The sequence below is a fragment of the Stenella coeruleoalba genome (assembly GCF_951394435.1).
Source record: "Stenella coeruleoalba genome assembly, chromosome: 1".
Classification (NCBI taxonomy): Eukaryota; Metazoa; Chordata; class Mammalia; order Artiodactyla; family Delphinidae; genus Stenella; species Stenella coeruleoalba.
In genome coordinates, this window is record NC_137169.1 from 185,674,645 (window position 1) to 185,689,527 (window position 14,883).

Here is a 14,883-nt window from a genome sequence, read left to right on the forward strand (position 1 = left end):
CATGGCTGCTGAGCCTGCGCGTCTGGAGCCTGTGCCCCACAACGGGAGCGGCCACAGCAGTGAGAGGCCTGCGTACCGCCAAAAAAAAAAAAAAAATACAGCAACCATATGACGTAGTTGCTCTACGCTTAGGTTTTTAAGCAAGACAAATAAATTTATATTCCCATACAAAGACTTGTTCTTGAGTGTCATAGCAGCTGTATTGGTAATATTCAAAAACTAGAAGCAACCCAAATATCTATTAACAGGGGAATATGACAAAATACTACTCAGTAATAAAAAGGAATGAGATGTTCATGCCTGCTATACAGCATGCATGAATATCGACATAATCATGCTGAGTAAATGAAAACAGACCAAAAATAAAAAGTACACACTATATGTAAAGTCCATGTATATAAAATTTTAGAGAATGAAATGGTCTAGAAAGCAGATCAATTATTGTCTAAGGATGAGGGGGGCAGAAAGGGGAGGTGGAGAAGAATTCTAAGGGGCTTGAGGAAGTTCTTATATGTGATGGATATGTTTATTGTCTGACTATGATGATTTCTCAATTTAAACATATGCCAAAACCTATCAAATTATATTTTAAGTATGGGCAACTTATATCTCAATTATATCACAATAAATCTGTTAAAAAACCAGGCAATTAGGGCCTCAAACTTCTGCAAGCAGAAAGTAGACTGAGAAAGGTATATAGTTCCAAGGACAGTATATTCCCTAAACGACTTTTTCAGGTGTAGACAAGGAGGATGTTCAAAAAAGAACTTTCAGATGGAAAAACAAAGGTTATTGAGAACAGTGGACAGAGAAGATTCAGAGAGCAGAACTGGGGGCTGACCAAGGTGCTGTCCTACACACACATCCCCATGCCAGCTAGGAGGACTTCATATTGCCTGCCCAGAGGACTTCAGAACTTCCGAGGACCAGTGACTGCGGTGTACGTTCCATTTTTCCCTTTCAAAATGGGGGGTGTTTACTGTTCCATTATTTATTAACATCTTGAGCAGCAGGGTTGGGGTATGAAGATGACTTGGGTATTTAGTTCAGAGTTCTCCAGTCTTGATGAAGATACTAATCTACATCCTGGACTCTGAGATGGAGGCAGCACCTGAATAGGACTTTTGTTGTCTCTTTTGAGAAGACATTGACTGTGGAAAGGAAGGAGAAAATGGGCTATTTGTCACAATGACAGTGCTCACTACATACTCCATGAGCTGCCTTGATTTTGCAGCCTGTTTTACAGTTTAGCTGGGCTTTGTGACTAATTCAGCTAATGGTCTGTCAGTAGAATTTGTGTGTCACCTGCAAGCCAAAATAGTTAAAAACTCTTTTCTTGTATAGTGATCTTGAAGGTCATATGTTCCAGATGATATAGTTACAAATTGGAAGAGGACCACCTTACCTTCATCAGATTTGAAATAAGTGACAAATTTTTATTGTGTTGTCCCTGGGATTTCAATAGTGAATACTTTTTAGATTATTGGGGTGGGGGTGAGATTGGGACAGAGGAAAGTGGAGGGAGACGTCAAGAAAAAGAGGAAAATAATTAAGAATATCACTTTAAAATGTATAAATATAATCAATCTAATAATTTCTATAAATATCCAAACATTTACATAAATCAAATGTCCTTTGAAAATAATGGGGCTATAGAAATATTATAGAGAAATATCTCGAATATTTCTACACATATAAGTGCTTGTCACTGTGCACTATAGTAAATATATTATTGTTTATTATATTGTATATAATGTACTGTATAACAATGCTACAGAAACTTTGGACAATTGGGAGAAAAAAATTCCTAAACCAATACTCTTGTCAAAGTAACTTTGAAAGTTTCTATGCATTCTTTTCCAATCTTTATTCATCTGTACATACATTTCACCTAGAGTAAAAACAATGTAATGACACTTGTAATTTATTCACTTTATATTATATTACCACTTTTAGTAGTTGTAATAATATTTCACAGTGTGTATGTCAGCATTTAATTATTTATTTTCCCAATTTTGGATAGCTCTAATGTTTTCAAACTTTTGCTATTGTGAATATCTTCCTGCACATAACTCTTCCCTCATAATTTTTTGTTCTAGGCTAGATTCTAAGAAATGTTTATTAGGTCATTTTATATCTTAACTTCCTAGACTCTGTCACCCCACCACTTTACTCACCATCTTTTTTAATCAAATACATGAAGGCTGACTACCACTTTGACCTATCTACCCTCTCTGTTTCCCAGCTTCAACTTGAACTCCAAACTATTTAGCATTTTGGCACATCTGGCACCCACTTTCCTTTCTTACATCCTCTATCTGAAAGCATGGAACAAGCTTTTTTCTTTTTTTTAACTACTTAAACTATCCACCGTTTAAAGAAAAATGTATCACTTCCTTTAAGAAGACATACTATATGTAAGCAACTAAAATATATAGAATTTAAAAGAAATTTAGATTCCACTGAGGAAAGGAGAGGTGAGAAATAGATTTATCAAGTAGAGAGTAAGTTAGTTTACTCAGGAAGTTTTCATGAAGAAAATAACCTTGAGTTGTGGATTCATATATATTCTGGACCTAACATATTGAGAAAAATAAAATAAGCAACCAAGTGTACATTTGTTTGTTTCCCCAATCTTTCCTTTCTATTTACCCTGTTTGGGACCCAGCAAAGTTGATGAAGAGATGTTGGTTAAGGAGTGAATTGGAGCCCAAGTCAGTGCAGAGAGTCAGATTGTCCAGAATCACATTCCTGACTGTGAATCACACATAACTCACTAGTTATGTGAAGCTGGGCAATTACCTCATTTCTCTAAGCCCTAGTTTCCTCATCTACAAACTGGGAATAATTATACTTACTCCATATGGTTGTAGTAAGAAGTAAAGTGTTTACATCTGTAAATTGCCAGGCCTAGTAGATAGGCAAGCAACAGCAGGAACGGTATCAAACTCCTCTCCTGGTGTAATGTGGGCTGCATATAAAAAATAAAAATGGTTGATGAATGTCATTGGTTATCAGATTTATCATTCACTATGAAGACTCTCTGAATGAATTACATTAGATCAATTAAATTAGATAAATAAAGCATATCTCACCAGTTCATTCTAGGTATTAACAAAGTCACCAGCTTCCACTAATAGTATCTTTGGGGAAATGCTTGACTTTTGCTTAGTGACTACATGAAAAGTATAAACAGGTGAAAGGGACCACTTCTGGTCTACAGAAGAGTTGAATTCATGGTTATTTTGTATTTCTTTGAACAAAAGGGAAAATAATGACATTTTCTAAGAGTTTAAAAAAATCACATGAACAAAGAAAATGATGTCAAGAGTAACCATCACAAATCACTTTTTAATCACAAGATGCAATTAAATAGTCATTAATGATTCACTTTGGGCCCTTGATTTTACCTTCTTAAAGATTTCTAGCTAGTATTGAAAAACTGCCCAGCAATCGGGGGGCCTGTCACTTGGACATTAGGAATGTCAACGGCTCCGAGCAGAGTCTGGATCTCATCCAGGTTCAGTGTCACTGAAATGGGAACCTGACCAGTAGGAAAAGTGTGTTCTTCTCCTGCCTCTGTGGATCTCTACCGTGGTTGGTGGGAGAGCTGCCAGGAGCTAACTCTGTGTGTCAGATCTTCATCCCGTTGCCTGCAAGGCAACAGGTAGCACCTTACCCGCAGAACTGAACAGACGGACTTCTCTCGGCAGACTTCCAGACTGTAGCCTCCTACTCTGGCTTAAGGCTGAGAACCGACCCTACCGATTTATTTTCAGATTTTGCGAATGAGAATGAAATTCAAAACACTTTTTAAATTGGATTTGATACACACGCATATGTTCAGTTTTAGTCCCAGGGGAAAACCCAGAGCTTGATAGGTTTTGATGCGCAATAACACCATTCTCCTTTCGAACGCTGATTTCTCTGGCCTCCCTTATAAGCATTGCATGCCTTATCCCTGCCACAGAAATTCCATCCAGGCAGGATTGTGAATCTTACAGATTTTGCCTCCCTTCAGCAGCCCAGGAAAATAAACAGCTAAACTAAACCTCACTGTAAGTTGGCTTCTCCTGAACCAGGTAAATATAACAATACATATTTTTACCTAGATGTAGTAAATACATAAACATACAAAGGCTTCTAACCTCCTTGTGTTGCTCCCAGAAGCTGAGTAAATGTTTTCCTGGGATCCGTTTTAGGAGTATGTTGTTTTCAGAGATGTCTTATGCTGACCTGTGTTAGTGATGCTTACCTTTCACCTTGTAAGCTATTTCAGTGTTGTGACATCATTTTAAGGGAAAAGAAAACACCAAACGGTTTTAATTTTTTTCTCTCTTTTCTCATGTTTCTACTTCTCCATGTCCCACCTACACTAGTATTAAGTTGATTTCCTCCAGAACCCTTGTGAGTGTCTGTCTTCATTCTAAGTTTTCCCCTCCCCTATGCCGGATGGCTCCTTGGTATTGACAAAGTCTGTGTTCAAGCCTTCTCTGCCCTCCTTGGTTTGCTTGTTTGTATTTTCCTTGCCTGAGGCTGGACTGACTGTAGGGCTTTCCACAGAAGAGGTAGGAGTTTGGATAAGCCAGCAGTTTAAGCAGGTTTTATGACCAGCCAGTGTAATAAAATGCATTCAGGGGTCACCCGAGAAACTTTAATCAGCACCAGGGGTCACTGGATAGCACTTCTAGACGGGGGAGACAGAAATGAGGAACAGAGACTCAAAAGAGAGGACGAAGAGTTGGGGGAGGGGGCTAGGGATCGAAGGTTCTCAAGTTATCAGAAATAACTTTTAAAAAAATCAATGTGTTTTGCAATCAGAAATGGTAAGAAGAGACATAATTGCCCAGCGGAAACTAGGGATCTGCTGCAAATTTAGATGAGAATTTTACCCAAAGACCTAATTTTTTTCCCTTGTGCAGTTTGCATGAAAGTTTGGCCTTATGATTGGTCTCGGGATGGATATCAGATATCTCACCCTGAAGGGAGAAACATTCCCACCAAATCCCTCTCCCCTGAAAGGAAAAAAAATTTTCTGCATCCAATAATCAGAGCCTGGGCAGACAAATTGGCACCACCTTTTTTTTGCTCTCCAGCCTCCCTTTTATTTTCTGCTAGAAATAAGACTGCAGACTTGAGTCACAATTCACAAATGTTTGGTAGTATTATGTTGTAAGGAACTGGGGCAAAAAAAAACCCGGAAGAAGGTAATTCTTAAAAGCTTTGCTTTCACTCATGCAAACAAACTTTATGCTTCTCAATAAATCTCCTGTTTTGTAAGTGGCCATTAAAATAACAGATCATTTGATTAAAATTCTGTTTTCACAACAGTCCTTTGGAGTTCTGGGGAACCTCCAAATGTGGTCTTGGCCATGATGCCATTAGCATTTTATTAATGCATTCAAAAGGTTAAAAGCTCTTACTTTTTATAGGACTTTTAAAAGCCAACATTTGATTGTCTCTTGCATAAACTGACTCTGAACCCATTAAAATGTGACAACTTCAGAACCGACCGGATTTAAGGGTAAAAAATTGATCAAGGGTTTGCCACATTTTTAATTGCTTTGAATGAGGTGGAAACTGAACTGAGGCCAATATGTTGGAATGGAAAGAATTAAATCCAGTCCAACACCTTTTGATATAATAATGATATCTTTTAAATTAGGGTTTTTCCCTTTTAGAGTTGAATGATTCTTTATGGCACAAAAATAGTTCATAGTTTGAAAGGTTTATTTTTTCCCCTTTTAGTCCAGTCACAATGCAGTTTGTCATGAGAAATAAGATGGAAATATTTTTTTTAAAATATGTTTCAGGTGGTTTAGCCTAAAAAAAAAAAAAAGCTCAGGGCGGCAACTGTAAATCTACCTTTGTTGTTCATTTGGATGAAAAAGCACGTGTGTCTGTGCAGATTTGAAATGATGTTACCAAAAGTTTAGGCTCTTACTTGTAAATTAGGCACTTTTGGGAATTAGGTAATAAACCCACAATAAAATAATAAAACCAGTGGTCCTGAAGCCATTGATTGTTATTTTCCATTTTGTCTCATTCTCATCACATATATTTTTAGGTTGGAATACCCCATTTTATTGAATGATATTTTGTATGCAAAAAAGAAAATTCCTGCTCCCCCAACTTCTCCTCCAAATGAAAATGTCCATTCTTATTATTTCCTACTTTTACATCACTGATTGTGAAGAGTTTTCAACTTACCTTTATTGTTTTATTCCTTTATGTTTTAGTGACTGATCACATTTCTTACTCTAGTACGTTCTGTTTTTCCAGAGTACATTAGGTCTTTATTTTTTCCTCCTTCACAAATGAACTACTGAAAAACCATCTCCCTGGGTCTTTCTTTTTTAATTGCTTCTGTGTTCTGAGGCATTGGGGGAGCTACATAACTAGCAGAAGTAGATCAGTAGATAAGCTTGCATAACACGCACTTAATTATACAAACAAGTCTTTCTGGAGAAAGTCTTCTGACAATTACCTCCCGAAATAAATATACCTCAGTGACTGTCAATAGTAATAAAACCCGCACAATCATTTCTTAAAGCTTTTATTGTTTGCCTGTAATTAGCATGCTGATGTGATTAAAGCTACTTTTGACTTTTGATAAACCCCAGACTCCTATAGATAACATTTCCAGCGGTTCGAAGCTGCTTTCATTAGAAGCGATATTTATCTGATTTGTAACCAATCAATTGGAAATAAAACTTTCCTGTGGCATGCCGTTAAAACGCCTGCAGCAGCCCTGGTTTCCCGAAGCCCCTCTCCTCGTCTATGTCCTTGAGTGAGATGGATTCCATATGGTTTGGCGCAGGAGAACTGGCAGGGATTGAAAAGGTAGGGAATGCGGCTCTAAGGAGAGCCCCTCTAGACGTCCTGCCTTATTTCTACTTGTTGCTATTCGAAGGCACGGGTAACTGCTGTAACCAATTTTCTTGAAAAATACACTTTTGTGTAGCAGCAGAAAAGCCTGCAGAACTGGGGTTTGTTAAGGGCATTTTGCGATGTTTACTCTGCTTCTATATTTTTAAGTTTATGTTGGATTCTTTTATCAGACCCCTTCAGTTCTGATCTTAATTTTGTCCTTTTTGCCCTCCCCCCAAATTATTTCTCCCTCTGTTTCCCTACTATTATTCTCACTTTATATCTCCTTCCTTCCTTTCTTTCTGATTTTTGTTTTTGTGTTTGTTTTCTATAACATTTGACTTGCAACCAGTTTAAATTTCCTTGTTCAAAATTACAAAGCACTAAATATTGAAGTTTTGAAAAGTAGACAAATAATGACTTTCAACAGTTTATCTGACCCAGCAAACATGCTGAATACTTTCTAAATGTTCATAAGCGATAGAGGAACACGGAGCTAATAGTATTTATACATTATCACTGCAGTGATGTTACAGCCACCATCTCAGTTTCTGTATAATTTCTCCTCTGCACTAAACTACTAATCTATTTATTCTTGTTCTCAATAGGAAGAAGAAAAGAAAGAAAAAGAAAGAAAGAAAGAAAGAAAGAAAGAAAGAAAGAAAGAAAGAAAGGGAGAAAGAAAGTGCACCTTCAGAATCTATGTATTTATTTAAAGCATTTCTTCTGTCTTATCCTCCACATTCACCAAACATTTCATACTTTTAGAAATGTAATAGAGAAAGGAAAATATTTTCTAAAATATTTTCTAAAATGGAGCCAGTGTTGACATGCAAACTTTTATGGATTTCCAGTAATGGATCATTAAAATCTGTCTTTAAATATATGGTAAACATGTGCATAAATGCTATATATGCCATGCTTTTCAAGTTGAGTTTTAAAGTGAGTGTACATAAACAAAATATTTTATTGCTATTAAAATGAAAACATGAAATCTATGTCTGTGAAGCCATTTATACCAATCTAGACATGTTCAAAGGTTTTCAATTTTTATTTAATTATGTGGCTTCTCAGTGCCCATTTCAAGTGTTTTCTTGAACAATGTAATTTATAACTTTATAAATAATCCTATACAATTCCAACCTTAATTAAGTACATGTATGTCTTTGCACAGATAATTCAAGTGTATTGTTTTGAAAACACTGATTCTTTCTAATCTTAAGATGACCTCAGTTATGACATTTAATATATTGGAAATGAATGCCATTTCATGTACATATTACCTAGAGGAAGTTGCATTTAAAAATTTAGAAAATAAGACGAGGAATTTTTCCTGTAAAATGAATAACTAAGAAGATAGCAAGATTGGGTGTGACAAGTATGTCTCTACTGGTGTGGGGTTTATGAACGTGCCTTATAGTTAGGAGAATTTCTGGAGAACGGCAGGCTCAGGGAAAAGGTTAGTAGTATGCTATGTGCCTTTTGAAAGCAGCTTTTATCATATAGCTTAAACATTTTCTTTTCCATTTATTTTAGAAAATGTTTTAGAAATCATTAAATATCCATTTTAAATAAGTCAACTGTAAAGTGGTTCTTCACTTTAAATACATTCCCTTATTTCCCCATCTCCCAATTAAGAGACATTAAGGTAAGTCTGTTGGCAAATATATTATGCTACCAAAACACAAAATATTTATTCTCATCTTGATTTTGAATCCTTTAACGTAAGAATATTAATCATGTGTTCTTTGGATACAATTTTTATTTCTGTTGAAAAAACAGTAAGCATATTTTAGAAACTGAAGCTGGGATTTTTTTTTTGCACATAAATTGTCTTGTATTTCAGCAACCATATGATCACTAAAATAACAGAGAGGCTCAGAGCATTCTGGATTTGAGCAGTGCCTTTAAAATGTACTCTGCCCATAACTGAAACCACAGTGACAATATTTCAAGTGATAGAAAGAAAAATGGTTTGCAGATTTACAAAGAGAAGTCATGTACTTCTGCAAAGTTTTATTCTCATAGGAGTTGTCTGGTGTATGGACAAATAAGATTGAGATAACATCACAACAAATAACTAAAGGTAGAGGGAAAAATCTCACTTAACTGGATTTTTAAAAATTGGTCTTTGAGTGTATGTTTGCACCTGTGCGTGTTATGTGTTTGTCTATAATAAAGACACATAGGTGACCATGGCACGATGATTTAGCTGTTTACTTTATGTATCTTCCCTATAATTTACTTCTCTTGAATTACCTATCATATATATAACTTTCAAACTTTTTTTTCTGGTAAACATACACTTATCTAGCCATTGACTATAGCTACACAATGACAAATATCAGAAGGAAAACTGAAAAATCTGAATTGTTTCCCTTTACAATGCCAAAGAGCTGAGTGTCTGAAAAGCATCAAGGCACTGGTGTAATGGTTTCAGTTTTTACCCAAGTGTTTGGCATCATGTAGACATGGTCACAGGCTCGTTCCCTCCCTGATGAGGGTGCTTTCATCTGTAGATAGAGGATATTTCAAAAGTACTCAGTAGAGCAACTGCAGAAGTGATTGAAATGACATTCTCCAGGCTGCATACTCAAAGAGGGTAAGTTTTGAACACTTTTTCTTGCAAGTAGCCAAGTCATTCCAATTCACATCTCTCATTTTATACCTCAGATGATTTTCTCCCACAACAGTCTTTGCACCTGTGTGTGTTGATTCCTTTATTTTTGTTTCCTGAAATTAACATGATTATTTTTTAAAATCCTATACATGATGGAGATTTAAATTTTGTTCATAAGTCCTATCCACATCATCAACAAATGCCTCTGTGTTTCTATGTCTCTTTGAAAAAACTGCTCCTAGAGAGGGAAAGAATCTTCTTATTTCAAGTTTTACCTGAAGACAGAGTGGGCTTCATGCTTCAGAGTTAATTCTTTCAAAGAAGCTGAATGTCCGTGAACTTGGGAAGGGTAAGACAGGAACAAATAGGCCAATTTCTATTGTCTCATTAGACTACAGTGCTGATTCAAGTTTAAGTAACTCTCAATTTGTTAAAGGCATTGACTTGTCTTTCTTTTTTTAAAAAAATTAATTAATTAATTTTTAATTTTTGGCTGCATTGGGTCTTTGTTGCTATGCCCAGGCTTTCTCTAGTTGTGGTGAGCAGGGGCTACTCTGTTGCAGTGCGCAGGCTTCTCATTGCGGTGGCTTCTCTTGTTGCGGAGCACGGGCTCTAGGCACGCGGGCTTCTGCAGTTGTGGCTTGTGGGCTTCCTAGTTGTGGCTTGCGGGCTCTAGAGTGCAGGCTCAGTAGTTGTGGTGCACGGGCTTAGTTGCTCTGTGGCATGTGGGATCTTCCCAGACCAGGGATCGAACCCATGTCCCTTGCATTGGCAGGTGGATTCTTAACCACTGCACCACCAGGGAAGTCCCTTTTTTTTGTTTTTTAACATTCCTGAACCAACGCACACTTATGAGTGTGTTCTGATATTGTGTCCTTTCCAAAGGCTGATCACACATTGCTAGAAACAGTAACACCAGCTGAATCCACTCCAGCTCCCCAGACAAAATGAATGAGAACAAAGACGTGCCCTTACAGTGTGTTTCATTTTATATTCTGTGTATTCATGATGCTTTTTAAAACTTACTCCATATTCAAACAAAACTTGTTTGCTTAAACTTAGATTTAAAACAACCATCTTCTTTTCAGGTCTCTATGTGGCTGCATGGCTAGTGTGTTTCTGTTTTTCCACAACTTGAAACATGTTGTGACAAAGCCAGTTAAAAATGAGGTCCAATAAAATGTAATGGAGTTCTGTAAATACATGAATATCGCAACCTCTACACTCTGGGTCTCAAAATCCTAGTTCTTAAAAGCAAAAGCAGCTTGGAGAATTCCTCTGCAGGAAGTCCTCGACACAAAATGGTGCCATTGGGCAAGTCCACTCACAAGAGAAGGTGGCGGGGGAGCTGCAGGCTCTTGCAGAGAAGTGAGTCATGGGCAGCGTGCACGCGTATCATTTGCATTCGTGAACATGTCTCTGTGCCCCTCACTGAGCTGCTCTTTATGTGTACAGTAGGAAGGCCTGATGGAGGGGGACAGAGGGGGCTCCAGAGACACATACCTCCTGTTTGCTCTGGTCTTAGTAATTATTGCAGAGTCACTGCAGAGCCCAGGAGAAAGAACACAAAAAAAGAAGTTTTAAAAGGAAACAAAAGAAAAAGAAGAGAGGAAGAAAAGAAGAAAGTACAGGCACTCTCTGCTCCAACGGAAGCTATGCCAAGAAGCAACTAACTAAAAACAGACAGAGCAGAGGGGAGAAATGAGGAAAGAATAAAATGGTTTGGAGTCAGGCTGACAAATGCACGAGAGAAAAATTCACATGGTTTCAGAGCAGTACTTGGCATCTATCTCAGAAATTCATGTGTGTGTATAGTTTTTCATGTTTATTTCTGGAAGAATATTTTGCAATTTCTTTTTACTGAAAAAGATGAGTTATTTTCATTCTTCTAGAATAGTGGAGAGAGCACCCTTATCTTCCCCCCAAAAGGCTACCTCCTCTAACTTAACACATTTTTTAAAAATGGTGTGTGTGTGTGTGTGTGTGTGTGTGTGTGCTGACTCACTAGATGACTTCCTACTTTCTATAACCAAATAGAGTGCTAAAACCCAAATGTCTGGGCCTACTGTCTTTCAACTAGTATCCTAACACCCCTTATGAGTAGACAGAGGCTCATTGGCTTGTTTCAAAAGAAGGCAGGGTGTAACTCGGGCCCACTCGACTTTGCATTACTTGAATAGTCTAACCAGCCCCAGGGCTGAGGTCTGCAAGTATTTGGCTTATTCGATCTAATCCACTGATGGCTTGTGTGGTAATGAATGTCTGAAATGCTTGTCTCTGATCAGGAATTTTTAATGCTGTCCTCATGGGCTCTGCTGAGCTTTCCTGCTTGTAAACGGAGGCTTAACACACTCAAATCACCCATGGAACTGTGTGAGCTGGCAACACCCAGAGAGAAAACTTGCCATTGTGATGCTAATTTCCTTCTCACCTTTGACCAGAAGGGGTAATTACATATAATTTGTGGAAACAGTTCCTCTGGAGTAAGAACACCTAAGGGAAACACGGAAGTTTGTTTAAACTAAATTGAATACATTATAGATAAGAAATACAAATGCAGTTTGAACTGGATTGTTCATCTCTGTCCCAGGATCAAAACTGAGGAATTTTGACTCCTCTGAAAATCACAGCCGTACTATGGACATTCCTATTTGGACCTCTCTCTGCAAAGCTACAAAGACTGAACTTGATGAAGCAAAGAACCTTAGAACAGCTGCCAGGGACTTTTGTTCTTTTGTTTTCTTCTATGGCAGACATGTTCTAAAGGCACTGATAGTGATTAACCATAAATGATTGTCTAAAGGGTGGTGTTTAAACATCTATTTTCTTGCCACTCCACTCCGCCCCGCCCCTTCCCCCCCCCCCCCCGACATCAACCTTAAACTAGTTTTATCAGGATAGACACACCTGGAAAGTCATTCTGGAGAAGTGTGTGCATGGCTCCCACCTCTAGGGTGGTCACCAGTGTTGCCCTGAGAACACTGGTGTAGCATGCTCTAAGAGAAGTCTCTTGAAATACGTTTCAACTTATGTGTCCCAATTTCCAGTATTTTTTCCATCAGAAGTGAGCTCCTCAAAGGGGTGAACGTTTCAGTGGTGCAGTAAGAAGCAGTGCCTAAGCAGACTGTGATGTGGATAACAGCGATGATCCACAGGTGCAGCACTAACCCCCTTTCTGGGTAAATGATGGTAGTTGGGGGACATGTATTTTAACCAGCGTCAATTTAGGAGCCAGAATATTTGTATGTTAGTACTGATTGAAATACTGTTTCTATCTGTTTCTACTGTTGACTGACAGTTGCAGATAAGTGAAAGTCAAATCTGGCCATTCCCATGTAGTGGAAATAGCACGAGCTTTAAAGTCGGACGGGTCTGGATGTACATATTAACGCACTACATGTTAACCTTGCACCCTTGACTTCCCAGATCCTCAGTATACTCACCCTTTAAAAAGACCACCACCTCAAGGGATTTTTAAGATAAGATGCAGAAAGTGCTTTGTACGTTTAAAAAACAGACAGGGAAAAAACCAAAAACAAAACCAACAACGCTCAATGAAAGTTAGTTCTTTCTTTTCTCCTAAAATTATAACAAAACCACAATTTTTGAAGTGAACCGTTTTTGGTACAAATCACTCTGAAGTCTAGTTGTCACCCTCTTTAACAGTTGATGACCTTGCTATAACCATGATAGATTAGAGTAGTTGCAAAAGTTAAAGGAGACACGATACACAATGTCTTAAATGCTTAATATTATGTGTCATCTGTCTTTAGTACCAAATATCCGTAGGCAGTTTTCTTATGCTGTAATAATCATAATCATAATATCTTTTTGAACATTGTGAGAGCTATAGATATATTCTTTCATTTATTTCACATAACAATTTCATGAAGTGGTTATTCCTGTTTTACAAATGGGACAATTAAATCTCATTATGTGCTACCACACAAATAGTGGAGGTGAGATTGTAACCCAGTTCTACTTGGCTCTAAATCCCAAGCTCTTAGCCACTGTGTATACCACCTTATGCTATTCAGCCACATGGTACAGAATTTCACCATAGCATCACTGCAGACAATCATTTAGATTCTGCTCAAATACTCTGATGACATGAAATCTACTTTTCCATCTAGGTAACTCATTCCACTTTTTAATAGTTCTGTTTTTCTATAGTTATTTACTTGGAATCTGACGACCATCACTGTGAAGCTGAGAAGGACATTCAAACAATCGTATGAAAAGAAATGTGTTGTAATACAGGGTAAAAAAGAGAAGAAGCTGGTGAATTCTCTACAGGTCCCTTGGCCATTATCCAGTTTCTAGTAATATTCCCAGGGTCATTAAATGTTATTTTCCATTTGTTGGAACATTTTCATGATCAACATTTTAGAACTGCACTTGCTACATGTGGGTATTAAAAACTTGAAATGTGGCTAATATGGCTAGTCCAAACAGAGATGTGCTGTGAGTGCAAAATACACATCGAATTTCACATAAAATTTCTCATTAATTGCTTACACATTGATATGATAGTATTTTGGATATTGCTTAAATAAGTACATGATTAAAATTATTTTTACCTGTTTCTCTTTACTTTTGAAAATGTGGCTACTGGAAAATTTCAAATTACATATGCACAGACTTACATTTGTAGCTTGAATTACATTTCCATTGGACAGCAATTGTTCTGTACCCTCAAGAGGAAATGTACCAGATGTTTGAAATGTATCAAATCCATACCTTGCCCCAAAGAGTCTCAGAGAACAATAAAGGCAAATGCTTATTTATCTTCCACTCTACACTGTTTTAAAGCTCTGAGTACAAGGTACTTTGTATGCACAGAGAGATCATTTATCTTTTGGCATTTAGCTAGTGCTACAGTGAATATCCCTTAATCATCCTTGTTTAAGTTTGACGAGAATTATTTCTTTATTTACACCAGAAATATTGCTCTTTGTGTTGTAGAGAAATGCATGGCCTTAGTTCTTAAAAACCGTGGAGTTAGCATTGGAAAAATTCGGGCATCTGTCCTCAGTTTTGCTGGGTGTGGGTAGGTGGGTATGAAGGGAAGGTGTGGAGCAGAGAACAGATGGAGAGCTCTCCTAACTAGACACCACGATGAACATAAAGGTCTTTCCAAATCCTGAGTCCTCCACTTGAACACAACAGAATATTATCCAGAGTAACCAACCATGGATGAAGACCTGAGTTGACGCTGATAACTGTCCCCTGGGAAATCAAATGGTATTTCCACCCTCCCCACCTAGAAATGGTTTGTTCAAGGCACAAGAGGAGGCTACAGCTGATTTCCATCTTGGCGGAAGGAATTGTTCCTGTCAGCCTGCCTGCCTGGGATTGCAGCTGAGCCATATTTAGCCTCTAAAGCTAGATGT

At 37.6% G+C, this 14,883-nt stretch overlaps 1 protein-coding gene across 1 annotated transcript in view; it reads right to left on the minus strand.

The window, feature by feature from the left end:
• Nucleotides 1–2,925: 2,925 nt before the first annotated feature.
• GORAB (golgin, RAB6 interacting) overlaps nt 2,926–14,883 on the minus strand; it is a 52,948-nt gene continuing 40,990 nt past the window's right edge. Inside the window, exon 5 of the mRNA XM_079925991.1 lies at nt 2,926–2,971. Within this exon, the coding sequence (XP_079782117.1) occupies nt 2,944–2,971 (28 nt within the window). The 3' untranslated portion in view covers nt 2,926–2,943. The remainder of the gene's footprint in view (nt 2,972–14,883) is intronic.